Source organism: Prunus mume, linkage group LG2 (assembly GCF_029339155.1).
Source record: "Prunus mume cultivar Tortuosa linkage group LG2, ASM2933915v1, whole genome shotgun sequence".
Lineage (NCBI taxonomy): Eukaryota > Viridiplantae > Streptophyta > Magnoliopsida > Rosales > Rosaceae > Prunus > Prunus mume.
In genome coordinates this window covers 25324734-25352502 of record NC_142699.1, presented here as the reverse complement: position 1 = coordinate 25352502, position 27769 = coordinate 25324734, and the positions used below count along the sequence as shown (strand labels likewise).

The 27769-nt window shown below is 37.2% G+C and overlaps 1 protein-coding gene and 1 pseudogene across 2 annotated transcripts; both read right to left on the bottom strand.

Annotated features, from left to right (window-relative positions):
* Positions 1-219: 219 nt before the first annotated feature.
* On the bottom strand, positions 220-24441 carry LOC103324293 (ARM repeat superfamily protein). 2 transcript variants are annotated; one of them, XM_008226333.3, is made up of 24 exons: positions 24168-24428; positions 23954-24063; positions 23774-23846; positions 23043-23104; positions 22226-22367; positions 20724-20942; positions 20515-20581; positions 18324-18723; positions 16848-16995; positions 16558-16718; positions 15817-15916; positions 14954-15028; positions 14684-14818; positions 12492-12581; positions 12050-12232; positions 11856-11960; positions 4111-4269; positions 3759-3803; positions 3396-3617; positions 1638-1744; positions 1497-1550; positions 1339-1411; positions 950-1206; positions 220-501 (listed from the first exon to the last, which is right to left on the bottom strand). In XM_008226333.3, the coding sequence occupies exons 1-23, from the start codon at positions 24306-24308 to the stop codon at positions 1045-1047; spliced, it is 3033 nt and encodes a 1010-aa protein (XP_008224555.1). In that variant the 5' UTR covers positions 24309-24428; the 3' UTR covers positions 220-501; positions 950-1044. The 2 variants fall into 2 exon arrangements, with proteins under 2 accessions (XP_008224555.1, XP_088903121.1); XM_089046995.1 differs by lacking the exons at positions 220-501; positions 950-1206; positions 1339-1411; ... (3 more) ...; positions 3759-3803; positions 4111-4269 and adding an exon at positions 8273-8543 and having other exon boundaries at positions 24168-24441.
* On the bottom strand, positions 9453-10902 carry LOC148919908 (uncharacterized; annotated as a pseudogene).
* Positions 24442-27769: the final 3328 nt, after the last annotated feature.

Here is a 27769-nt window from a genome sequence, read left to right as displayed (position 1 = left end):
GCATAAATTTTTTTTTTTTGAAAAAAAGAAAAAATACAAACGATGGTTTAAACTAGATTTCTCTCACATGCACTATAAGTGCCATGAGAATTTGAACCAAAGAACAATGTCAAGACCCTTTTTCACTATGTTAGACCTGGTAGGTGTAGCATAAAAAGATTTTAATTTTTGAACTTGAGTCTTTTTGCTACACAATGAATAACCAAGGGATATCAAAGATTGGTTGCTCATGAATCGCTTTTCCGTGTATTTTTTTTCTTTTTTCTTTTCTCATTTCTATAATTTTCAATTTCATATGACAATGGAATCAATGCCGTAAAACCCTGTGCACCTCACATCCAAGGACGAAAGATTGACATGCTATATACAGTCTCTTGTTGCCTAAGAGAGCATATGCAAATGAAATTCAAGATACAATCGGACATCAAAATCCAGCCCAAAAAACTTTAAAAACCAATGAATATAGGGACCAGCAATCCGGAAGCTTCAAACTTCATTCACCTGGCGAGAAATTTATCATGTGTCAGATACTGCAAAAACCATGTATGTGCACGTGTGCAGAGAGAAATAATTAACAACACAAGAGCAGTACTTGTTCAATACAGTTGGAACAACACATCAAAAGAGAAAATTAATGTCTTTAAACTATGGCAGAGGTAAGTTGCGCTCTTTCAGAAAGATCACAATTCTGATAATTGGAATTTAGCTAAAAGCAAGCATACTCTTGATGAATAGATGATTTAACCCATCTAACACAATAATGAGCTAACACATTATTTACTTTCTCAATTTCATTAAGGGCATATGCTACCTCCATCTCCTACCTTTTTGGTGGAAAGGTTCACCTACTAAAATCCTTTATGTTGCCCAGCCACAACCCAAAAATTTACCATTTTACCTTTCTCCTGAGATATTTAGACATAGCATGGTTATGAGTGTAAGAACTCACCTCATATCGTTTTCACATTGGAGAACAAGGAAAATATGAAGGGCTTGAACACGAAACCACCAATCAATTAGAATCATAAAAGGTATGAAAGCCAGCTACGCCATCTTTAATGCCTGCTTTAATTGTGAAAATGCTGAGGGATGCATGCATCCAATGGCCTTATTAAAAGATTCTCCATGAAGGGTAGCACATGTTTGAAGATTTTCCCTCACTGAAGCGTCTAGAGACATTTGGTTGATAGGGTCTGAAAACTTGAGCTATAGTGGGATATAATAACTTCATCAGGAAAATATTACCTCATGAATTTATTTAACCAGCGACTACAGCAATCACAGTAATATCAGAAGAGTGCCATGGACCACAAAGGAGAAGAAGGAAGGGTGGTTCACCTGTCTTCTTCTGAATTCTTTACTCGGAATGGTGCCCTTACTAAGGGATCCGCTGGAGGTTATATTATCACCACTGTTGTTGATTGGGAAAAATTTATGAGAAGTATAGTTGTTTGATATGGGCAAGCAAATCAAAGTAGAATCACAAGGGATCTAACCTTGACTCCTCTGTTAAGTCATCATTGGCACCCAAAATTACAGTTGTACACACACTGCATGTATAAATAAGCAACATTTTATAAAGATCATCCAACAAACAGAAAAGAGATGATTGACCGAATTCATGGTGAAACTCATACCTCAGGATCTGATCAAGTTTGTTGAGGACTTGAGGAAGTCTTAATGTCAGAATTATAGAAAGAGCTAAGCCATACGTCTTCCTTTGGATGGAAGATACATTGTCTGCCTGTGACCAAATTTTTTTTTTTTTGACAACCACACCAGAAAGGCAATAAGAAATTAATTTACAGAAAATCCTACTCATTCCCATTTATTCATTTTCCATAAGAACATCTTTAATTCTTCACTTCAACATGTATAGAGCACAAGAACTTTTCTCCATTTACTATCTGTGTATCGTACTACAAAGAAAGATGATGATAATTATTCTCCTGCACATTTGTGCCAACAGTGCAAGGTGTTGTGTTTATTTTTCAAATGGATAAACTATCCGTGGTAGTTCAACTCTACAATAAGAAAGATAGTGACACCAAAAAGGGCCAAAACAACGATACCTGGAGTGAGCTATGCTATGCTGGAGTGAGCTTTGCTATGCTCTCCGGCATAGCACATTATCTCTTATTAGGGTTGCCTTGGCACTATAAATATATTTTTGACCACATACATTACAACAATCATATATTTAACAAAGATGCGTTAAATGTACAATTTATTATGAATTTAGAATTTAACACTATATTACAAAATACAGAAAAATAAATGGCCTGTTTGGTAACCTTTTTCGTTTTTAGGTTTCATTTTTTATTGTTAGATATAGAAAGGAAATATATGGGAGAGGGAGAGATGAAAAAGGGCGGAGGAAGGACAAATAAAAAAAACTTAGAAAAACTAATTTCAGAAATAATTCTTTTCAATTAACTATAGAGCAAAATGACTTTATATAAAATATATTCGACTCTGAAAGAACAATGTCTACAATCACTACTGAGTTATAACAATACTTCTTGTTCTCATAAAAAACAAACAATGCGCACACACTCTAGGGGTGGGCATTTTATCTGACCACCCACCAGACAAACCTGTCTGATCCAACCCAAGCCGTCTGGTTTGGCTTTCTGTATTGTAGCGAGTTGAATCGAATCAATACCTTTTCAACCCACAAAGGTCTACTCATTGCTGGATTAGGTCATTTTAATACCCAAAATAACAAACTTGAAACAACATTACATCAACTCGAAACAGCATTATATGATTTTGAAAAAAGTCAATCATTGTGATTGATAGGAATGGAACCTAGGACTTGTTCAGTCTTAGGATGCTGATTGCCCAACTCATCTACGCTGAGTTTGGCGTTAAGAGCATGCCTCTGTTATATTTCACTTAGAGGACCTTTCACTCATTTGTCTTCTGCACAACAAAGTTTCTTGCAATGTGTTGTTGGGCGGTGTTTGGTGTCAAAAGCATGCCTAAGTTATATTTCACCTATAGGAGCTTTTACTTGTCTGTCTTCTGCCCAACGAAGTTTCTTGCAATTTCTTGTTGGGCTTTTATGGGCTCTTGGACCTATTAAGTTATTCTTTTTGAACCTATATTTTTTTTAAAGTCTATATTATAAACTGATGTGCTACCCAACCTGACCTGGCGACCTGTTTTTATTGGGCAGGGTTGGCTTGGCTAATTTTGAATCAGTTTCAGATGGGACTCCAACTGAACAGAGCTCACTCCTATGCATGAAAATATATATTGCAAATTCATAGAACACCCTACACTGATGTCTCGGAACATGCATGATACAAATGGTTGGATATAGTAAGAGAGAAAAATCAACAATCCTCATAAGTATCCTTGTATAGAGAGGCATGTTGTACTGTACTAACCTTGTCAAGCCATATGTCAACAAGACAAAGAAGTACATTTTCCTCAGTTGGGATACCCGAACTCTGAAGGAGCAACAAAAGTGATGGTTCTGATGTCAAATGGGCTAGGTAATTGGTATTCATGACCAAAATTCTTGCCAGGATGGCAGCTGAAGATGCTTTAACAGCTGTCTTAGAAGGATCTTGGTCGTCGCCTCCACTCAAACATATAACAATTAATTTCTAGCAACATTGAACAGAAAAGAATTCTAGCTTTAAGAAGGGCTCTCAAAGGCATAACATTATATAATTTCTTTCTTGGGGAAAAAAAAATGAAATACTTCAAAATAAGATTATCAAAGATCTAAGAGCAAAGGACCTCACTTGTAATGTACTGCTGATCAATTGGGGCACTTCTAACGGGAAACACTGCAAAGCAACAAAAACGAGTTGGTATTTAAAAGGATGAATATATTGAGGTCCATCATAATAGTGCCGGTTCTAAGAGCATAAAAGATTATTTGTTTATGCAATCTATAGAAAAATGTGTCTATAACATAATAACTCGAAATTCTGTACAAGTTGAAAGCTTTGGCTGTTCCAACTTTCGCAGTGTTTAGGAGTAGGCGAAGCATGTAGTAATAGGACAATTACAAAGGCGTAGTTGATTCCCCGAGTTGTCTAAATGGCCTGTTATTCTACTGTCTAATCTTCACTTGCAAGTTTTGATCAGTACCTGTATTAGAATATCAATGAGAGGAAGAGTTGAAAGTAGTCCTCTATCATTGACATTTCCAACAACCAGATCTAGAATTTGAGCAACACTTGAAGCATGTATACTTAGAAATTCAGATCCGCCTAAGATAATGTAATCCTCAGTTATATTGACAGCAACCTGCAATGAAGTTTGAGTTAAGATATTATAAAGTACAAACATAACAAAGCATAACAGAATAAATGCCAAGAAAAAGAGGGGGAGAGAGAGAAGAAAAACTTCTAACATATAAATTTTTTGGGAAAAGATTGGAGCAAACAAAAGCCAAGAAATGAAGATAATGCAGCTATAATTACATTGAAATCTCTACAACTAATTGAGCAACAGATTTTCCCATAATATGCAACTGAAGAGAAGACAGCTACTCAAATAGGACTCCTGTATAGTTAGCAAGATATTTTTCTTTTTTGTTTGAAAAGGAGAAATTATATTTCATAAAAAACACCACACAGAAATTTCGACAAGTAATCCACCAATAACAGAAAGAAACAGAAAACTAATACAGAGATCTACAACTATGTGAAAAAACCAATCCTAATACTTGGTTTGCAAAAGTAATGTGGTTTAGATTCAGTTTGAGTATTACTTAGTAAAACAAGTTATTAATAACATGGAGATCAAAAATTAGCATTGAACAAATGGAGAACAGCAGCCCTTACCAGCATTGTAAACATAGAAAAGTCATTTTAATTTAAATATAATCCACCTCAAGAAAAAAGGTCAGAGATACATCTTTGCAATTCACAAAATAACATAATCAATATTGGACTACACTGATGGAAACAATGTCAAATATCTTGTCATCAGAATATCCATTAAACCCTGCTTCACGTTATTCTTCAAGAAAACTGTTCTACCAACTTTGCTTATGCTTTTCCTGAAGGTGTCCTATGCTTGGCAAATATGATATGGTCCTTAGATTCCAATCAAATGGAAATTTCAAAAGTGGAGTATCTCTATTTCCAGTTCTGTTATACAGGGCAGCAATAAGAGCATCTCCAAAGGAGATGTCAAATTGCCATGTGGACTAAATGACAAGAATTGAAGGGAAAAATTGCTCCAACAGAGTAATTTTGGTTTTACCCTCATCTCCATGTATTACAATATGTTTCCAGTCAAAAAATCATAACCATGTACAACAATTCCCAAGTAATAGGAGGGATAGGAGCAGGAAATTTGATTAAGAGGAATGTAGCTTTGGTAAGCAAGCAGTTGAAGAGATTTCTAAAGATGTGAAATCGCTTGACCTATTTCCAAAGTTGTTTGATAAAATGATGAATGAAAATAACATACATGATAACATAGTCAATAAAACCAGATTTTGGATGCAGTATTGGTGGCAAACGAAGTCATTGAGGAGACCAAAAAGCTTAATAAATCTGGGCTAGTCTTCAAAATTTACTTTGAGAAGGCTTATGACCACGTAGAGTAGATTTTCTTAGATGAAGTTCTGGCCAGAAAAGGATTCGGATCAAGATGGAGAAAGCGGGTGAGAGGGTGCTTAGATTCTGTTAATTTCTCAATCATGATAAATGGGAAGCCACGAGGAAAATTTAAGGATTCTAGAGGGGTGAGGCAAGGAGATCCATTATCGTCTTTTCTGTTCACTGTGGTGATTCATGTGCTGAGCTGCCTTTTGGAAGCAGCACAACATCATAATTTGATCCACAGTCTATTCATAGGACGTGATTGAGTTGAGGTGTCTCATCTACAATTTGCAGATGACACCATCTTCTTTCTGGATGACAAGGAGGAGTATTGGTTTAACCTTCTCAACCTGCTCGATAACTTTTGTTTGGCTTCTGGTATGAAAATTAATAACTCTAAATCTTCAGTATTGGGAATTAACTGTAGCGGACCTTATTTGGCAAGGTTGGCTGCTGATTGGGGATGCGAGGGAGGAAACTGGCCTATGACTTATCTGGGACTCCCTCTCGGTGGAAATCCTAGAGCTATTGTTTTCTGGGAACCGATGATAGAGCAGATTGAAACAAGACTTCAAAAATGGAAAAAAGCCTTCCTATCAAAAGGTGGACGATTAACTCTGATTCAGGCAGTGTTAAGTAACATGCCTACATACTTCATGTCCCTTTTCAAGATGCCTAATCGGGTGATAAAAACGTTGGAGATGATTATGAGAAACTTTCTTTGGGAAGGTACGGAAGAAGGAAAGAGGGACCATCTGGTAAAGTGGGATATTGTGACCAAACCTACGCTGCAAGGCGGTTTGGATGCGAGGGCTTTGAAAGAAAAAAATAAAGCTTTGATGGCTAAATGGTTGTGGCAATTCCCGCTGGAGCCTCAGTCTTTGTGGAATAACATCATTAAAAGCAAATACGGGGTGTCTTTGAATGGTTGGGATGCTAATTCGGGTACTATTGGTTCCTCATGTAACCCTTGAAAGGACATCTCTTATGGGTACCAGACCTTTCATGAATGTTGTAGCTTGGTGGTCGGCAATGGAAATAGAGTGAGATTTTGGGAGGATTCATGGGTGAACGAAGGAGGGCTAAAGAATCTATTTCCTAGATTCTTTGCGCTGTCCACAAAACAACTACTAAGCATTTCACATTTTGTGGATATCAACTCCGTTCCAGTTAATTGGGATTTCGGGTTCAGAAGAAACCTGAAGTTTGTTGGATATCCTAGGGCATGTCAGATTATCTAGAGCTAGGTCGAATGGGAGAAGGTGGCTGCTTGATGAATCTGGCGTGTTCTCTTGCAAATCGTATTCGTCATATCTTCATTCTAATGGTTTAGTGGACACGTTTCCCCCGCACCCCCTTATCTGGAAAACCAGTTCTCCGCCTAAGGTTAAAGTTTTTCTTTGGTTGGTTACCCTTGGGTACGTGTGACATGATTCAAAGGAGACGTCCGAATATGTGTCTGACTCCCCATTGGTGTGTTCTTTGCAAGGGGCATAAGGAAAATGCAGATCATCTGTTCTTACACCGCCCCTTCTCTCTAAACCTGTGGTGGTCCTTAATAAGGGAGGTTAAGGCCGACTGGGTAATACCTAAGGATTGTTTCTCCCTAATCAGTTCTCGGTTGGATGCCCTTGGTAAGGGAAAGAAAGCCTTAATTTTATGGGGTTGTCTAGTGCATTCACTGCTCTGGAATATTTGGCTTGAGAGAAATAGGGCTTTCGATGATTACAGCAGTGGGAATGAGTTAGAGATTTGGGAGAGAGTCAAATTCTGGGCGGCACTATGGGCATCCGTCACAATGGCATTCAAGGATTATTCCTTCTCCTATATAGCGGGGATTTAGTAGCCACTGTGTTGTAATCTCTTTCTGTTTTAGTGTTGTGCTGGTTATTGTAGCCTCTTAGTTGGGGGCTATAGCTTCATAGGTCTTAATGTTTTTTGTTCCCATTTGTGTACTTCCTTTGTTTTTCCGTTAATAAAATCGTTTTTCTAAAAAAAAAAATTGATATATTATTGACTTCTGAAATTATAGAAAAGAAAACACTGAAAACAAAGTAATTATACCAAGCAGGTGGTTATGAGATTCATCAGATTAAACAACGTCACTTGTTATAGAGTTGTGATTTATTTGATAATGTTAAACGGGTTGTGCTTAGTACATGGTTTCATGCTTGCTAAACAATGTCACTCGGTTGGATGCCTTTGTAAAACTGATTTTCTTGATAATATGATACAGCTGCCACGTTGCCTTAGTGATAGCCACACATCAACTTCATTAAACTGATAAGAATACATCACTCCCACATCTGAACTGCCACTATGCCGAAACTAAGAAACTAAGAAACTCAAGACATAACCCAAACTGATGTAGAACAGCCCGTAGGTTTTAGAGTAAACACTTAGCAATAGAACATAGAAGAATTAGGGATCGAAGAGATGAAGGGAAAGGGGAAGGAATCAGAGAGTTTAAAGTAAGGAAATTTATCATTAATCAAGTCTGCCTTATAAGATTACAAACTGCTCTATTGATAGAGACAAAACCATATTTAGTGTAGGAAAAGGAAGAGTAAACTTTAAGAAATAGGAAAACAAATTAACTGATAAGAGATTCTTCAACAACAAGGAATCCTGAACTGAATTAGGAAAACTAATCCAAATAGAATTAGGAAAACTATTCATATGCATTCTGCATCATTCTCCCCCACCGAAAAGAACTCGACACCTGCGAGTAAACAAAGATTAAGGATGACGATGATGTTGGTAAGTATGGATGATAGGAGGACGAGATGCAGCCAAATCAAGATCATGAAGAGCATCTTGATAACTGTGCAGAAGATTGGAATCCAACCGGCGAAATTCAGCTTCTGTAATCCAAGTATCCTCAGTAGCAGGCCTTCCAACCCAACGAACCAAATAACGGGTAGAACCGGTAGAAGGGATATGTGGCACTGGAGGAGGAATAGAACCCTGAACAACATCCATAGAAATAGGTGGAGAAAAGGTTCCCCGATAAGTTGATAAATCAGTAACCTTGAAAATGGGGCTTATATGCATATCTGCGGGCAACTCAACCAAGTAAGCATTGGAAATGCCAAAGGGCATAACAAGCCATTCATATAAACCATCAGGGGTTGTAAACGTGGTTTTCCACTCATCTCCTTCACAGATGCGGAATTGATGGTAGCCATTGCAAAGATCTATAATAGAAAACCATTGGGATCGAGTCAAGTCAGCCAACACATCCTCAAGTCACAGTATGGGGAAACGATACTTAACTGTAATTTTATTTATGGTGCGACTATCAACACACATTCACCGAGAACCATCCTTTTTGGGGGTAAGAGGAACTAGAACACAAGGGCTTAAACTATGACAAATAAAGCCATTATGCAGCAACCCCGGTATTTGTCGATTCAATTCCGCTCGCTCAGGCAGATTCATACTATAATGGGAAAGATTAGGAATTTGCGAACTAGGAATAAGGTCAATGGCATGCTGAATCTCTCATGGGTAGGATAACACAATAAAGTTGCTCGTGACAAGGATTCAATTGAAGAGGAACAAGATATCTTTCAGTAACAGGTAACTTGGTTTAATCTACCCAGCCAACATGAAAAGGATGGGGATGTGGCTCGGTTTGAAGGTGAAGGTGATCGACCACAGTTTAGAGATAACATTCATCATGCTTCCCCCATCAATAACTAGTTGGTATGTATTGGTACCGCAAGGGACATAGGTTTGAAAGATACTTGTGCATTTCCATGAATCAGGAGGTGGAGGTGCAGATGCTAAATAAATATAACGCATAACACTCAATTGGTGAAACGCCTCCTCCACACAGCAATTATCAAGTTCTAAATCATAAATAGGTTCAAGGGGCTCCACATACACGTCCACACAAGAATCCTCATTGAAGGAACCAATGGTTAAAGTTCTATGCGGACAACGGGAGGCGGAGTGGCCCTTAGCGTAGCAACGATAGCATTCGATGTGAGCAGCCATGGGTGAGGCTAGTCCTTTTTCTGTTGCGGGTGCCGAGGAGCAGGTGGACCGGCAACGCCATATGTGGAGCCAGGAGTACTACGATTTGGAGTATGAGTGAAAGAGTGCTCGAAATACCCGACATATCTACGTTGTGGGCGCAAAAAAGTTTCATCTTCCAATGCGTGGCGATATGCATCTTCCAAAATATGTGGACTGAACCGACAGACTTCACGCTTAATATCGTCACGAAGACCATGGATAAAGCGAGACATAGTGATGTCGGGTTCTTCATTTAATCCCCACACGTATCTTGTGTTCAATAAAACGTGTGGAATTCAGTGACGGTCAAACTTCCTTGTGAAAGGGTCCATAATTGATCATACAATTGATGGCAATAAAAGGTGGGAAGATATTGTTCGCGAAGCTTTAATTTCATCTTGTCCCAGAGTCACAAGCGGCTGTCCAAATTGATATAATTGCTGCTCCACGAAATTCCAATCTTGTCTAACGGTTCCCTGTAGCGTCGTCTTACCGATGCGAAGTTTATGAGCATCCATCAAGTTGTACCAGGCAAAATAATCTTCGATGGCTTGAACCCAATCAAGAAATATCGTAGGATACCCACGACCATCAAAAGTAGGAGCGGTAGGCTTGATGCGGCGGATGACATCGTTGTCAAAATGGCGAGGGGGATGAGTGTATTGATCATGTGGAGCGGGTGGCATGGTAGGAGCTTGAGTAGTCACTGGAGGAGGGCCCATTGTGTGTTGGGTATAATGGGGCGGTGGCAAAGACCCAAAAGAAAATAGGGGCTCCAATGGAGCCTTAGGCGAATCGAGCGAAAGCCTAGTTGAGCTATGCGACATGCCGTATGGCATGGCCTTGAATTTTTGATCCACCGGTGAATTGGGCAAAAGGCCTCTTTTTGGCGGTGGCATAGATGAACTCGAGAGCACCGTTGAGGTAGAAGAAGGTTCAGCGTGTCCAGCCCGAAAGTGATTGATAAGCAACTGAACGGAGTCCTGGAGTTCGGTGATGGCAAGGTCGTCGTCACACGATGTGTGTGAGCCTGTACCAACTCGTCTTTGAGGTTGGTACTGAGTTTGGAGAGTTGGGTTTCCATGCCCACAATATCGTCAGAAACTTTGTCTGGAATGCATGAACTTATTCCGCAAGGCTGCCACGGTTTGGGGTGCCATGGCAGAGAGCAAACGCAAACGAAAGTGAGGGAAGGCTCAGATTACCAATTGATGTAGAACAGCCCGTAGGTTTTAGAGTAAACACTTAGCAATAGAATAGAGAAGAAATAAGAGATCGAGGAGAAGAATTAGGGATCGAAGAGACGAAGGGAAAGGGGAAGGAATCAGAGAGTTTAAAGTAAGGAAATTTATCATTAATCAAGTCTGCCTTATAAGATTACAAACTGCTCTATTTATAGAGACAAAACCCTATTTAGTGTAGGAAAAGGAAAAGGAAAAGTAAACTTTAAGAAATAGGAAAACAAATGAACTAATATGAGATTCTTCAACAAGAAGGAAACCTTAACTGAATTAGGAAAACTAATAATAGGAAAATTAATCCAAATAGAATTAGGAAAACTATTCATATGCATTCTGCATCACAAACTCCCCCTGATTTTGAAACCGAGGATAAGACCCATATATGAAGATAACCCAGAGAAGAAGAAGAACCCTTAGAAGAAGAAGGTCTGAAGAAGAAACCAAGAGAAGAAGACCTGGAGAAGATCTGATTAACTCCAGGAGTGGGGTGGGTGGGGTGGGGTCTTCATGTTCTTTAAAAGAAAACCAAAAAAAATAAAAATAAAAATCCCAGAGGGTCCTCAAGGTGTGTGTGGCTCAGCTTTTATCCAGAAGCATACGTCTTCCTCAATTAGGTGAGTGAGACGCCTTTGAAAACACTACTAAGAGATGTTGTCTTGTATGCTGTCTAGATGGTGGACAATGTCCACCACAACACACTATTTTGTAATTTATCGACTTTAATGGAGTCCTTGTTTCTCATAAAAGTTAAAAAGTTTTTTGATATGTTGATAATGCACAAACATGTAAACCTGCCTCTAAATTTTCAAAACCAATACAAATGGTTATTACTGTAACTAGTTAATTATAGAGCAACTAATACCAGTGTACCCCACGCTATACTAACCATCCATGGGTTGGCAGATTGAGAGTGAAATTAAATGATAAAATAACACACAATATCAGACAAGTTCCAGAAAAATAATACCAGAAAATATACAGAACAGACAGGCCCTGCAGGATCAAAATTTCTAACCTGCAAATGATCGAAACTTCTTTCCATGATTTTTACTACACACGGGAAGTATGCTAGTAGTTGAGGCACCATCGAAGGAGCATGAGAAAGTGTGGCTTCCCATAACTGCACATTAAGCCAACTGCATTTAGCATGAAAATTACAATGATAATGTCAGCTGGTAAAATATTAAAGACAAACTTAAATAGGCAAACCAGCATGCTGTCCTCTAGAAGATTGAGTTCATCCGGGCTATCTATATCAATTCCCTTTTGCAGAATAGGCAGTAATATGTCATAGCAAATTGGCGACTGGAAGCCAAGTGCAACCACAAAGTTTCTCAAAGCAACAAGAAGTTGAATCTGCAGAAGACATTCACCGGAAGATTCCTCCCAAACCTTCGCAAAGAAACAAAAGAAAAAATTATCAAGTGTGTGTGTGTGTGTGAGGGAGGGAGAGAGGGAGGGAGAGAGAAATCAAAGCATTCTGCTTGCCTATCTGTTGTGTACTTTTAAACAACTAAGTTACTCAACAGTATCACATGTTTTTCCAAAATCAATTTTAAAAATCATTCCTTTCTAGTACATTAGGTACTGTGACATTTCGAACAGTAGAAGAAACAATAGAAGACTGAAGACAAAATAAATGTTCTCATACCTTCTGAAAAAATAGAATCAGCTTGTTTGCAAATGGCATAACTTCACTCATGTGTCCAATAAGAATAGAAATCAAGTTCAAAACCTGAACCTGAAAATAAAGGAAAGTGAATCGCAACTTTTGTTAAACCATGAGAAATATGTGAAAAAATGCATACTATAATTTCTTATCACAAATTATCAAGATTTTTCTTATGAAATTCAAACCTTTAAATAAAACAGGACCCTGCCACAACGTTTATGTTTTTTTTAAGAAACAAAATTTTATTGCATAAAACAATAAAATACAGTGGTGGCCGAGATGGCCACAAAAAGAAAACTATACAGAGATATAACAGCTAGATAAAACAAACTCCTAAACTTCTAGCAAAAGAAAACATGGAAAACTAGCGAATGGCTGCTTTCCAATCTAGCCAAATAATCCAAACAGATAAATCTCCTAGTCTGTAGAAATCGATGCCCATAGTGAAGACCATAATCTAACTTTCTCCCATAACTCCTCGCTTTCGCAATAAATATAGTCTTCAAAAATCAATCTAATTCTTTCCAACCTAAAAAAAAAAAGCCTATACAATGCATCCCCATAAAACCTTGGGTTTCTTCCCCTTTCTTGGATTTATGCTTGTCTGACATTTAGGGGCAAAGGCAGGAATTCGGTCTCCTTTGAATCAGGTCACAAGTGTTGACCTTCCCATGAGCCACAAACCAAGTACCGTTCACTTTGCAGGGGGAGAGAGTTTTGTTGGGTGGGGGGGAGAAGGGTTTTAGACTTTGAATTCAATCTGTATGGCTGGAACACGTCATCTACCTCATCGTTAAGCAGAAAACAACAGTAAGATTTGAAGGAATAATTCCCTGCAGCCTCAAGACGTCAATTTCTCATGTCAGCCCTTGAGCGGTGGATCTTGATATAAAAGATGATAACTCCCCTAACTCAACATCTCACATATTCCTTCGAAAACCAAAGTCCCAATTCAAAGGGTGCAGTAATAGAATTCAAAAGACTGGAAATATTCTTCTTGTGATATCTAGACAAATTATAAAGTTTGGAAAATAAGTTTTGCAAAGAGCTTTCTCCCAACCACACATCTTCCCAAAACTTAATTCTATCCCTTCTTTGCACCCCAAACTGACGACACCTTAAAAAAGAACTATAACCTTGATATATCTTTCCAAGCATTTCTACTTGAAGCTTTCATAACTATCTTGGTATCCCAGCCATTTTAGCTAAGCCCGTGCTTGCTTCTAATCACTCATGCCAAAGGGATTCTCTTTCAAGTGGAAATCGCCAAAGCCATTTCCCCAGCAATGCCTTATTTTTTACTAGCCGCCAATACCCAGACCTCCCTTCTCTTTTGGCCGAGAAACCACTTCCCATATAATAAGATGATCCTTCTTACCATCACCCACACCTGCTCAAAAGAAATTCCGAATCAGTCTTTCCAGTTTGCTAGCCACTCCTTTTGGAATCTTGAAAAGAGACAAAAAGTAGGTTGTAAAACTTCCGAGGACAGATTGAATCAAAGTCAATCTGCACCCTCTTGAAAGGAATGTTAATTTCCATCTTTGCAATATTTTCTCAACTTTTTGGATGACCGGATTCCAGAAAGTTTCGGCTCTTGGATTTTCTCCTATAGGAACTCCCTAATATTCAACAGGCCACAAACTTACTCTGCATCCCCACAAATTAACCAGTCTTTCTAATTTTCCTTCCTCCATATTAATTCCCATTGAAGAGCATTTGATCTTATTCAGTTTCAGACCTGATCTCCATTCCCAAGTTTCTAAACCTTGAAACCAAACGAGCCCTAATAGAGAAAGATCAATACTAAGGGCCTGTTTTGGTAACTTTCATTTGTAGTTTTCAGTACTTTTTTATATATTTTATAATAATGAAAGAGATCATGGAAAACATATGAGAGAAATAATAAAAACTACTATGGAAAATGATTGAAAAGGGCGAGCTGAATTTTCCTTGCAAAACTAAACTACAGTGGCTACTCTGCCACTGCAAAAGGAATAATAATAATAATAATAATAATAATAACAACAATAATAATAATAATAATAATAAAAAGGCAACAAACACCATTTTTATGGCATTTTGCAATCAAATACACAAAAAGCAACAGAGGAAATTACTTAAAAAATATTCAAAAAGGTTGCATCCAAGTGAAGCAGCAGAATATTTACCTTTGAGTCAAACTCCTGAACCTCCTCAATCAACTTAAAACATGACTCCCAACAGATAGGGAGAAGGTCAATGAATTCTCTTTCTGAAAAGCTAGCATCTTCAATATGCAAACACAGAGACCTACAGGCTGCCAACTAAAATAAGAAAAGCACACGCTTAAGTAATTAAACTAGGGACAGCAACCACATTTAGCAGCTTTTAATAACCTCAGAGCAATGAATGAAAAAAAAAATGAAGAGACAACATCTACATGAGAAAAATGTGCACACCCTAACAGATAGGTCCTTGTCCTGTAGCAATCTGATCAAAGCACAATAAACTGGCCTTTTTGTGTCCTCTTTAATCTGCCAATAAAATGAAAATTAAATTAAATTAAAATGACTCATTTTCCATATTTTAGTAGACACATGACAAATAAAATGGCTAACAGCTATCGAAAATGGCAAATAAATAAATCAAGGATCAGATGCCATAATAAATATCACAAGAGCAGATCCATTGATTCTTGCAAAGCTCCATATCCATCAAAAGAGCACTCAAGGAAGGTACAACCAGAGGACTCCACCCCTCTACCTCCAGAACTTATGCAACAGTTTACTAGCTATCATTAAGTCCTATATCTAGTTAATTTGATAGTGCAGAAATAAATATGAAGGGAAACAAAAGAAAACAAGTCCTAATAACAAATTAAAACTGGCATAACTTCATTATTATCTCCACAAATGTTTTTTATCCTAGAAAATTACTTAGGAAAAAGTATACATCCATATGGAAGGAAATGACAAGTTCATCACCAATATTATTTCCTTATTCAAAAGAGCAAACTGGACTTGATGGCACACACTTTGTCTGCAACATACATCAAATCTTCATTACGTCCGTACACTTCTTCCCTTTGAGATAGAGTGCAATTAACAGCACATCGCTTCTCTCTCCAACATTGAAAGATTTAGTCTTATATATAATGTTTCTAACTAGATATTTCCCCTAATCTATCCATTCCCTGAATGTGAAAGATTAAATAATGGAAAATTAATACCATTGTGTTGGCACAAGAAAGTACGGTTAATTATGATACATAGATACGTATGTTTAATATTATATACAACATCCAGTGAGTATATTATGCTACCTCAGAAACCCATTGTCCCAATATTAGTGCAACTTTCCGATGGATGATACGCATATTTGGATGATCATTTGAGAGTTCAAGGGATAATGCACCATTAAACCTGCAATGGTAAAAGCAACCATGGAGTTATGTCCCAACAACTTGTGACTGCTATCAGGTCAAAAGTTCACTAACAGATATGTGACTGCTATTAGGTCAACTCATAGTCATAGTTATAGACCATAACAAACCAAAAGCAACCATGGAGTTATGTCCCAACAACTTCTACCTCTACCAGAATGTCAAGAATTTTGGCTTTTCTTTTCCTTTATTTTTCAAGCCTATATTGCATCCTTTCTTTTTCATACAGGAAACCCTATTTTGCAGCCTTATATTATCCTATAGCAAGTATGACTCTCAAACATGTTACGAGTGAAATATGCAACTGTCTAACAAAAGAGCACAAATATACAAAATGTAATCTCCATAAATCAAGGAAAAATAAGTAACTTGCCCTACCCTAAATCAATTTTCTCAAAATTTGTGGAAATAGAACCAAAAAAATTGCACACGTGCATACTTGAAGCCACAAACCCACCCTCCATACAAACAATACAGTATGCGAGTTGTAAGAAATAAATCAGTTTAACAAATCAACACAATAATATATATACCTCAACAATTCAATGGTACCTAAATTTGGATAACCAATACAAGACATATGAATAAATGAATGGATATCCGTGTAATGAATAGACATACCAATCTTTAAAGCTCAGATAATTTGAGAGCTCGTAGTAAACATATGCAGCAGCACCATAAGCAGCATCTTTAAGAAGCAACCCTGGGGTTATTTCAGTCACTGAAGTTGGGCAACCATTCATTGCCTCTTTAAGGATGGAAACCACAATAGGACCTAGGAGCTAAAATTGATAAATCAAGATCACATAAGCACAAATTTCTGAAACTTCAAATATATAAAAAAAAAAAAAATAAATTTAGAACTAATAATGTTTTGGTAAAACCATGTAAAAACGCAGAAATGCACAAACCTGGCTGTGGTTTTCAAACAGAACAATGTATAAAGCTTCAGCACATGGCCTTAATTTTTCTGTCCACTGAACCATATCCTGCTCATGATGGAAAGATTCAGGACTCTGGTACCACTCCTCCAAATCATTTGTTGATAGAACAAAATACCTGCAACATATTACCAAAATAAGTATCCAAAGAGCATATCTAATAATTTCCTTGTACCTTAAATAGAACCATAAGCTCTAAACCCAAATCCTTGCATCTCAGTGCCATTCTGGCTCTACCATGACTGTAATCAATTGAATCACTCTACTCTAAATGTAGGGAAAGCTTTGAAGCCACTCAAACAACGGAAGAAAAAAAAACTTGTACACTATTAAAAGAAGGCGCACAATCACATCCAGGAGTCTTCCAAGATTCCCTCACACACCACATAGTGCCCACTTAAATACCCGGAACTCCCCATGGAAATGTTAGAGCACCATGACATTGAAGTTGTCATAGACAAACTAATTAGTAAGATATAAGTGAGGGTTTTTAACTGCAAAGGTCCCCGAACTTATACCCGAGTTTCATTTGGTCCTCCAACTTTTTTTAGTCAATTTGGTCATCCAGCTCTCTCCGTCGTGTTAATTGAGTACTCCAGCACATTCCATCAATTTGGCTATCTATTTGAGGGGTGAAACTTCAATTTGAGCACAAGTATCTTCTAAAACGACCTACCCAGCTCTCTACTGCCCATTTCCCTCCATAATCCTTTAGACTTTCCACCAAATTGAAACCATGAACCCTAAAATCAAGTCTGGAGCTTGATCAAAGTATTGTAAGTTAAAGCTAATAAGCGCTTTAGCTTCAATCTTCAAAGCACGAGAGATAAATGAATGACATAGAACTCTCTCTCTCTCTCTCTCTCTCTTGTTGGGTTCTTTAAAATGGGTTTTGTCTATTAAGCAGATTCATATTCAATGGAAACCAAATAAAAAGAAAAAGAAGTTCTGCCTTGCTGAATTGGGATAGACAGGTGAAGTAGGTTTCAATTTTGGGGTAATTCCAAGAAATTATGGAGGGAAATGAGTAGTAGAGAGCTGGGTAGGTCGTTTTAGAAGATATTTGTGCCTAAAATAAAGGCTCAAATAGACAGCCAAAATGGAGGAATGTAACGGAAGGACCCAATTGGCACAACTGAGAGAGTTGGATTACCAAATTAACTATATAAAAAATGTAAAAACACCATATGTGAGTAAACAGATACCACATGCACATAAGAGTGAAGAGGTGCCACTGTACACTCAATCAATTACGTAAAGTACTAAAGACACATCTAAAATATTTAACTCACATAAATAAAAATAAAAAAACCAATTTATGACGCTAACATTTAGGACCCCCCTCCTCCTCTCTCTTTCTCCCTTTAATAACACATTAAGTAAAAACCAAGCAAGACAATGCCATAGCAACCAGATAAAGTGAAACAGAGGTTAGAATATCATTACCTTCTTATTAATATGTTACACAAGACCACTATACGTTCACTTGTCATAAGGGAAGTCAAGACACCACTGACTGCACCAGATATGTTTTTCTTCATTTGCTCCAGTGTAACCACATTTTCACCCATCACCCGACCAGTGAGACTTGGCTTGTACTCTTTACATTCCAATACACATTTAACCATTACCATACATTGAATCAGAAACTGCTCAAACGATAACACATCTGGTTCAGGCTCTGTTATCTTCTTTAAACAGAAATCGACTACAGTTGGAAGGACACATTTATCACTAAATGAGTAAGGATGCCTTCCTTGAATCGCAATTAAAACCTTCATCAGCTTGGTACATGCCCTCTTTAGGAAGTCCCAAAATTTAGGATGTCCCTTCTGAAAGGAAGAATCTGGAAAAACGCAACATTACATTTCTGGAAAATGTTGTTAAACAAAAACATATTTGCAACCATAACATACATATATGTATCCAAAGTAGTTATTGAAGGTGGCTTCAGCTTCCTTTCTACCCAAAAGATACTGTCATTAATTAGAAGGGAAAAACTGACACCTGTACAAGTCTGACTGACTAAATAACGCAAATTAATGGATCTTAAACACCAGTTCACAAACTGAGACCCTTAACGAACTTGGGAAAACAGAGACATTTGGAAAACATATGAAAGGTTTAAAGATTTTTGATGGAGAGAGAGAGAGAGAGAGAGAGAGAGAGAGAGAGTTCATATTATGATGAGGACATCTTTGTCAAACCCATTAGGGCTCACAAACAAAAGAGATGGAAGAGGAAATCATTTAATTCAGTCTTCAAATCCTGCAATTCTGGAGCAGCTTTCTTTTGTTGTTAGTTTCCTAGGTTCTCTAAGTTTTCCAGATTTCATTAGGATTTCTTTCCTAGAATAAGTTTAATTTCCTTTTCATTCTAGGGTTAGATTATTATAAATACCCCCTTATGTAATTCATTATGGAGATTTGAAATTTGAGATTTGAGTTATTGAGTAAAGTTTATTTTCCAGAGATTGGAATTCTTGGTGTGAAGCCAAGTACGGGTCTGAAGCCCCAGGAGTGATTCCAGACCTATCCTTATTCATTTAGGGCCGTTCAGTTAAGTTTTAAGGGGTTGTTTTCATTTTAATAGAACTAAAACACGGCAAGAACCTGTTCAGCGGGCCAAAAGCAGAAAACACTGAGAATGTTTTCATAAAATGAAAACAAGTTCACGTGTACTTGTAGAAAACAGAAAAAAGATGTTTGCATTCTCACGGGAAACGCTCAAAACAGGGGAGGTTGAAAAAGAACAGTTGCTGCTGCTCACTGTCATCAATCTCTCGCTCAATCTTCTCTCCCTATCAGACCAAAAAACAAAAATCTTCTCTCCCCCTCGCTCACCCTTCTCTTCTCTCCCCCTTTCTTGACCCAACAGCTACTACAGGCCAATCAAACCACAAGCACCACAACAGACCAGCCACCTGCTAATCGCACCACCACCCAGTCAAACCCAATCGACCCAACCATCAATACCACCACCCACTAAGCAAACTGCCAAGGGGGGAAGAGAGAGAGAGAGAGAGAGAGAGAGAGAGAGAGAAATCAGGCATTGGATGGGAAGGAAGAAGAAAAGAGAAAGGAGAGAAGAGGAAGAAAGAAAGGAGGAGAAAAAGGAAAAAGAAAGGGACAGTGTCGGCTGAAAAAATAGAAAAAATAAAAAATAAAAGAGATAAAGATAGTTTTAACGTTTAAAAAATTGTATAATTTTTTATTTGTTAAATTATACATTTTTTAAAATATCGTTTTAGAACATAAATTCACAAAAATACACTTGAAAAATAACTCACATATTATTATTCTCAAATTGTTCTACCAGACACGTTTTCATTCTTTTTGTTTTCTGAATCTGTTTTCTAATTAATCTACCAGACGCATTTTCAAATCCTGAAAATGCAAATTTGCTTTATTGTTTTCATTCTCTGAAAATATTCTAAAAAACCATTCTCCGAAAACGTTACCAAACGGGCCCTTAATTTTCTGTTTTCATTGTTTTCACTTCCGGTAAACTACCTAAATCTATAATTCACCCATATCCTACATCACATTATCCAGAAAAACCGTTACACAGCTTCTTCTCGACATAATTTATATAGAAACAATTTTGCTGAAAAATTACACAGGAGAGCAGATCTCACAGTATGGAAGAAATGACTGAATGGCATTCAAGAGCACAGGCGAGACCTCCTTCACTGGCCGAACCTCCTACAAAATACACACAGATGAATTATGAACGATAATTGTGTACCGCCATATTGATGAAAAGTGTTAGTGCAGCTGAGATAATGGTAAGACACCACCACCAATATTTTTTATCTTTTGTGTTTTGGTTGGGGGTGTTGGCTACCTGTACACATTTTGCATCACTTGGAAACCCTGAAACTACTAACTGGCGTATTATCTTTAAGCACAACAGCCATCGCTCACAAGTTAGAAAAAGCTCATCCTGATGTTGCTCAAATGTATTTAAGTTGTAGCTTTCAGAAAGAGTAGAAAAACCATGCAAAATTGTTTGCACATCGCTCTGCCAAAGGTGCCAGCTATAATCAAAGAAATGAGATGATATCTGCAAAAAAAAAAATCCATAGGTATACAAGTAAAACACCACCTTCATAATAAGTAATATATCTGTGTGTGCAGACTTTAAGGACCTTTCTTTTGCCAATACCTGACAATATCTGTAAAGCTTCAAAATTCACTACAAAGAAACAAATGAAATTAACAGGCAGTTGCCGTCCTAAATTAATTGACTTCGAGTCCATCCTCATGAGGAAGCTCAACTTCAGTAGTCATCCCCATCACCAGGGGCTTGGAAATCAAGAGTCTTGATTCAAAACCAGATTTGGCAGAAACAGTGTAGAGCATGAGGTTCAAGATCCTCACTGCCCACACACCCCCCTTCAAAACAAAAGATTGTGGTGCCCACTAATTTTCCAACAGCAAAAACATCTCTCTACTCTACAACAGGTGTGCAGCTCTGGTTGGCTGCTTAAGTATGTGGCTATCAGAAAGCTAGGCTTCATAAGTTGTCCAACAACAGAAAATAAATAATAAGGTTCATGACGACAAATTAAATTGCATGACCCCATATATATACACACACATATTTAACATATGTGTATTTTATTAATTATAATGATACATATCCGAAAGGCTTACGCCTTGACTCAACGACACGCCTTGGACAACACTGCTCCACGCTACACCTAATAAAGCTCAGAAATCGAGTCAATCAGGAGCTTCTTCAACAAATGACCTTTGAACTCAATAGTAAGAGAGAAAAAAGATGTTTTTAGTCATTCTGAAATTTCTTAGAAATTTTAATGGGTAACTTATCACACTTCACGAGAGCATACATCCAGACTATAAAAAAAGTCCATGCCACAGGGGCTGTCCGCATTTATGAGCCTTGTGCTCCTTTACAATTAAGGCAACAGATTAACACTACACATTGCCTGCTCAGAGACTAAAACAAATTAACCAGATTAACAGAGAATTAAAATCTCAATTAGAAAAAACTGGTCCTTAAAAGATATGATTGGCAGCTCAAGGAATATTTTACTGTTGCACAAGAATGAAAACTACAAAATGATATCTATGTTTACCTATTACAGGAATGAAAACTGAAAAAAGGGATATCTAGCTTAATCCCACACATAAATAACCTTTTAATGCCATACGGAAGACACATTTAGAAACCCAAGCCTCCTTATCCACCCCAATAAGGTTTTAACACCAATACCCGACCACACCTCAACACATTGTTGATTTCATAATACAATAATTCGAGAAAATGGAAGACATCCTGTGTTGTAGAAAAATAGAGGAAATAGTAACAGTAGCCTATACCTCTGCGAAGTTCTTTTGGTCTGAGATAAGTCGCTTAGTGGACAATTCCTTCAAAGTTCGAAAGAGAGTCAAAAAAATCCTGTGGGAAGAAAGAACATCTGTTGATTGAAGCTTCTGTGCTAAAACAGAAAAGAGCTCTGGCCTGAACATGTCATTAGGTTGATAGATCAGTACAAGTTTTACACTTGATATAGGAACATTCAAAATATGTCAGGGGACTGAGGTTTGGAACCCAACATTCAACAATAAACATATCATTTGCACATGCGCAAACTCAGCAAAGAAGAAAAAAAAGGCATGTGGAGTTTGCAAGTCTTGATAAGAACAAATCAAACTAAACAAGCCATGCTCACTTCTAAAGTATTTCATAATCCAGCCATCTGCTTATCCTACAATTACTAAGAAATTGTCTGCAATGTGAACACGAGCTTCTTAAACTATATGACAAATTCATATATTTCCTCATTCAGTTCTCTCTAGGGTAATTTTTCTTTCAAACTATAGGCAAAATATAGGATTCACGTCCAGTCTGACTTTCTGCAGCATCATACACCTTAGAATGTAGATCTTTATATCGTTCTCTTTTTTAAAAAAACAGAAAATTCATGCAAGGGTAATTCATGTAATTTGTGTCCCTAATCTTCTTTCTTTCCCTTAGTTCCCGTTTCTTCTAAGCAGTTGTTGAAAGAAATAATAACATCCCATTATCAAGTTCTTATAGCACCATAAAGCTCAACCAGATTATAAGTTTATAACTTTCCTGCAAGGTCTAATTTTTTAAAAAAACATAGAAGTTGAAGTTACAGTAAAATCATACCATTCTTTGGGGTAATCTATACGAGCAATTTTGGAAACGAGCACAGCCAACATTTGCGCTATCTGTGTTGGACAAAATGAAGAGAATGGGAAATTGGTAACAGCTAAAGTTGAGTAAACTTCTTAGTTATAATATGCTGAAACATAGAGAGGAGGGGCAGGTGAGGGAAGTGGAAGAGAGACAGAGAGCTCATATCTTATTATCATCAACCGTATTAAAAGTAAATGCAAACAGAATTTCCTTCATCAATTCCTGAACATCTAAATCCCTAAAAACTAAATTACCCCATCTCCTATCAAAGAGGTGAAGTTTTAAACCCTTAGGGTTAGCCCAAGTGGTGAGTAGTGGGGAAATGGGTTAGAGGTAGGAGAGGTCAAATGGTTCAATTCCTTCCAGTGTAAAATTGAAAAATTAAAAAGAGGTGAAAATTTAACTTAAATGATGGGCAATTAACGAATAAAAAAGAACTCAAAAAAAGTTAAAATGGTAGCATACTGTTTTCTAATGACAGTATTGTTGGGTGTGGCACTAATCTTCCTGAAGGATCTTTATGAAGATAATGAACTCATTCCTTGAATCCATTTAGGATATCTTCAAATTTTATTTTTTTCAATAGGAAATAAAAAAAATTTAATAAGAAGAAGAAGAGATATAAGACAAGAAGGACAAAAGTGAAGCTGGTGTATACCAACCCTACAATTACAAACACAAAAAGAAAAGGCGGGTTTTACCTGATAGTTCTCTTCTCTAAAGTGTGATAAAAGTTTTTGTCTAAGATGTATTTTCTCCTCGTTGCTGATTCCCCTGAAAACACACAGAGAAAACAATAGAAAGCGAACACAGATAGCAATATGAGTGAACTGAAGTAGGCAATCGTGTTTACTAATGAAATAGATGATTAATACACTTACGAGGAATCACGCCTGTGCCTCCAATAGCGATTAACACTATTCTTGAAATACACTGAAGCCATCAAGCGAACATCTACACGCGGTACCAAATCCTTGGCAGTTATGACTTCCTGCATAATTTTCTATTTTCAGAAATGTCCACGAACAAGATCGCATTCCGCATTTGACCTAAAACCCTAAAGTAATACGACGGAGAAAGAAAACAGCTGCTTACCATGAGACAAGAGCAGAAACCAGGCCTGGCCTCCGACTGAGAGAGCGCCGCCTCTGCCGGTTTGCGCACACTATCGTCACCACTCAATGAGTTGGTCAGCAGAGAGAACATGGCTGGTAGGTCAGACGCGGAGAGCGCCATTGCTTTACACCTCTCCCTCTCTCTGACTCTCCTGGTTAAGCAATTTTTTGCTACACCCACTTAAGCAATCGATGAGGAATTTTTTTGTTTTTTGGTACCATTTTTTTGCGGGTTGGGGCCGGGGGCTTGGTTTACCTTTTTTTTTTTCTCTCTCTCTCTCTCTCTCTCTCTCTTTCATCCAAACTCCAAAACTCTTTGTGTGCTCAATCTCTAATTCAATTTCTAGCCTGTCTCAGAACGCTTTCTGAAGAATATTTTCAGAATAAAACAAGAATAAATTTGCATTTTAAAACGAAAATGCTATTCCCAGAAATTAATTAGAAAACATCTTTAGAAAATAAAAATAATGAAAACGTTCTCAGAATACAATTGTTTTTCAGTGTATTTTTGCTAATTTCAGTTCTAAATTTTTTAGTTATGATATTTTTAGAGGCTAAAATTATTATAAACAATGAAAAAAATTTAAGCTCAAAAACTATCTTTATCTCCTTTTTTTTTTTTCTCCTTTCTCTCTTTCCTCCTTTTTTCTTCTTCTTTCCTTCGCATGGCTGCTTCTTTTTTCTCTTTTTCTTCCTCTTTCCTACTTTCTTCCCATTTTCTTCTTCCTTTCCTTCCCAGGCCACACCCACTCCTCCTTCCTTCCATGGCATGAATCCCATACACCCACCCATCTCTCTCTCTCTCTCTCTCTCTCTCGATCCACTAATTAATGGTTGTGATGTTTGATTGGGTGATGATGGTGGTTGAGTTGGGTATGTGGTGGTTCTTCTTCTTGTCTCTGTTTTTTTTTTCTTCTTCTTCCTCTGTATTTTTTTTTCTTAATTTGCGATCTGCTTATTTTGGGCCTGAGAAGATGGGTGTTGTTCCTGCTGTTAGGTTTATCGGTTGTCAAGAGAGAGAGCTAGAGTTGTTGATGAGATACATTCTTGTGTCTTCGGAAAACACTGAAAATGAAATCATTGAAAACAACTTTTTTTCATTTTCAACTTTTGTTCACAAAGTCAGATTTGTTTTCAGAAAACGTTTTGTGAGGGAAAACGAAAAAGATGCACCGAACGTGTTTTTGTGAAAACAGAAACAAAATAAAACATGTGCCCTAAAAACATTAGGGCCCGTCTGTAACGCTTTTGAGAGTGTTTTCTGAGAATATTTTCAGAGAATGCAACAAGAAAACAAATTTGCATTTTCAGGAAATGAAAATGCGTCTGGTAGATTAATTAGAAAACATCTTCAGAAAACAAAAATAATGAAAATGTGTCTGGTAGTACAATTTGAAAATAATAATATGTGACTTATTTTCAATTGTATTTTTGCTAATTTCAGTTTTTTTACGGAACAGATAGGTGTTGTTGAATCAGTTTAGTTTTTTTGATTTATGTTTTTGCAGATCTTTTGTGTCCATTAGAATCCTCAATATCTAATTTGAATGCTCATACTTTTGCCAATCAAATTGGACACTTCTAGGCCTTGATATAGCCAACCCTAGCACACGGAATGCATGTGTTGTTGAATCAGCCTTTTTTGATTCATGTTTTTGCAGATCTTTTGTGTCCATTAGAATCCTCAATCTCTAATTTGAATGCTCATACTTTTTTCAATCAAATTGGACACTCCTTACCACTGATCTAGCCAACCTTAGCTCACGGAATGCATGTGATATTGAATCACCAGTTTTTTGATTCATGATTTTGCAGATCTTTTGTGTTCATTAGAATCCTCAATCTCTAATTTGAATTCTCATACTTTTGCCAATCAAATTGGACACTTCTAGGCCTTGATCTAGCCAACCCTAGCTCACGGAATGCATGTGTGTTGTTGAATCGTTCTTTTTTGATTCATGTTTTTGCAGATCTTTTGTGTCCATTAGAATCCTCAATCTCTAATTTGAATGCTCATACTTTTGCCAATCAAATTGGACACTCCTAAGCTTTGATCTAGCTAACCCTACCTCACGCAATGCATGTGATGTTGAATCATCTTTTTTATTCATGTTTTTTGCAGATCTTTTGCGTCCATTAGAATCCTCAATCTCTAATTTGAATGCTAATACTTTTTCCAATCAAAATGGACAATCCTTGTCGCTGATCTAGTCAACCCTAGATCACGGAATGCATGTGTTGTTGAATCGCCAGCTTTTTTGATTCATGTTTTTGCAGATCTTTTGTGTCCATTAGAATCCTCAATCTCTAATTTGAATGCTCATACTTTTTCCAATCAAATTGGACACTCTTTGCCGCGATCTAGCCAACCCTAACTCACTGAATGCATGTGATGTTGAATCGCCAGTTTTTTTGATTGATGATTTTGCAGATCTTTTGTGTTCATTAGAATCCTCAATCTGTAATTTGAATTTTCATACTTTTGCCAATCAAATTGGACACTTCTAGGCCTTGATATAGCCAACCCTAGCTCACTTAATGCATGTGATGTTGAATCATCAGTTTTTTTGATTCATGTTTTTGCAGATCTTTTGCGTCCATTAGAATCCTCAATCTCTAATTTGAATGCTCATACTTTTTCCAATCAAATTGGACACTCCTTGCTGCTGATCTAGCCAACCCTAGCTCACTAATAGACAGGAGATGTTGAATCAGTTCAGTTTTTTTGATTCTTGTTTTTGCAGATCTTTTGTGTCCATTAGAATCCTAAATCTCTAATTTGAATGCTCATAGTTTTGCCAATCAAATTGGACACTTCCAGGCCTTGATATAGCCAATCCTAGTTCACGAAATATGTGTTGTTGAATCCAGATTTTTTTATTGATGTTTTTGCAGATCTTTTGTGTCCATTAGAGTCCTCAATCTCTAATTTGAATGCTCATACTTTTTCCAATCAAATTGACACTCTTGCCACTGATCTAGCTTAACCCTAGCTCACGGAATGCATGTGATGTTGAATCACTTAGTTTTTTGATTCATATTTTTGCAGATCTTTTGTGTTCATTAGAATCCTCAATCTCTAATTTGAATTCTCATACTTTTGCCAATCAAATTGGACACTTCTAGGCCTTGATATAGCCAACCCTAACTCACTAACAGACAGGTGATGTTGAATCACTTTAGGTTTTTTGATTCATGTTTTTGCAGATCTTTTGTGTCCATTAGAATCCTCAATCTCTAATTTGAATGCTCATACTTTTGCCAATCAAATTGGACACTCCTAAGCTTTGATCTAGCCAACCCTAGCTCACATAACATGACATGTGATGTTGAATCAGTTCAGCTTTTTGATTCATGTTTTTGCAGATCTTTTGCGTCCATTAGAATCCTCAATCTCTAATTTGAATGCTCATACTTTTGCCAATCAAATTGGACACTTCTAAGCTTTGATCCAGCCAACCCTAGCTCACAGAACATACAGGTGATGTTGAATCAGTTCAGTTTTTTTGATTGATGATTTTGCAGATCTTTTGTGTTCATTAGAATCCTCAATCTCTAATTTGAATTCTCATACTTTTGTCA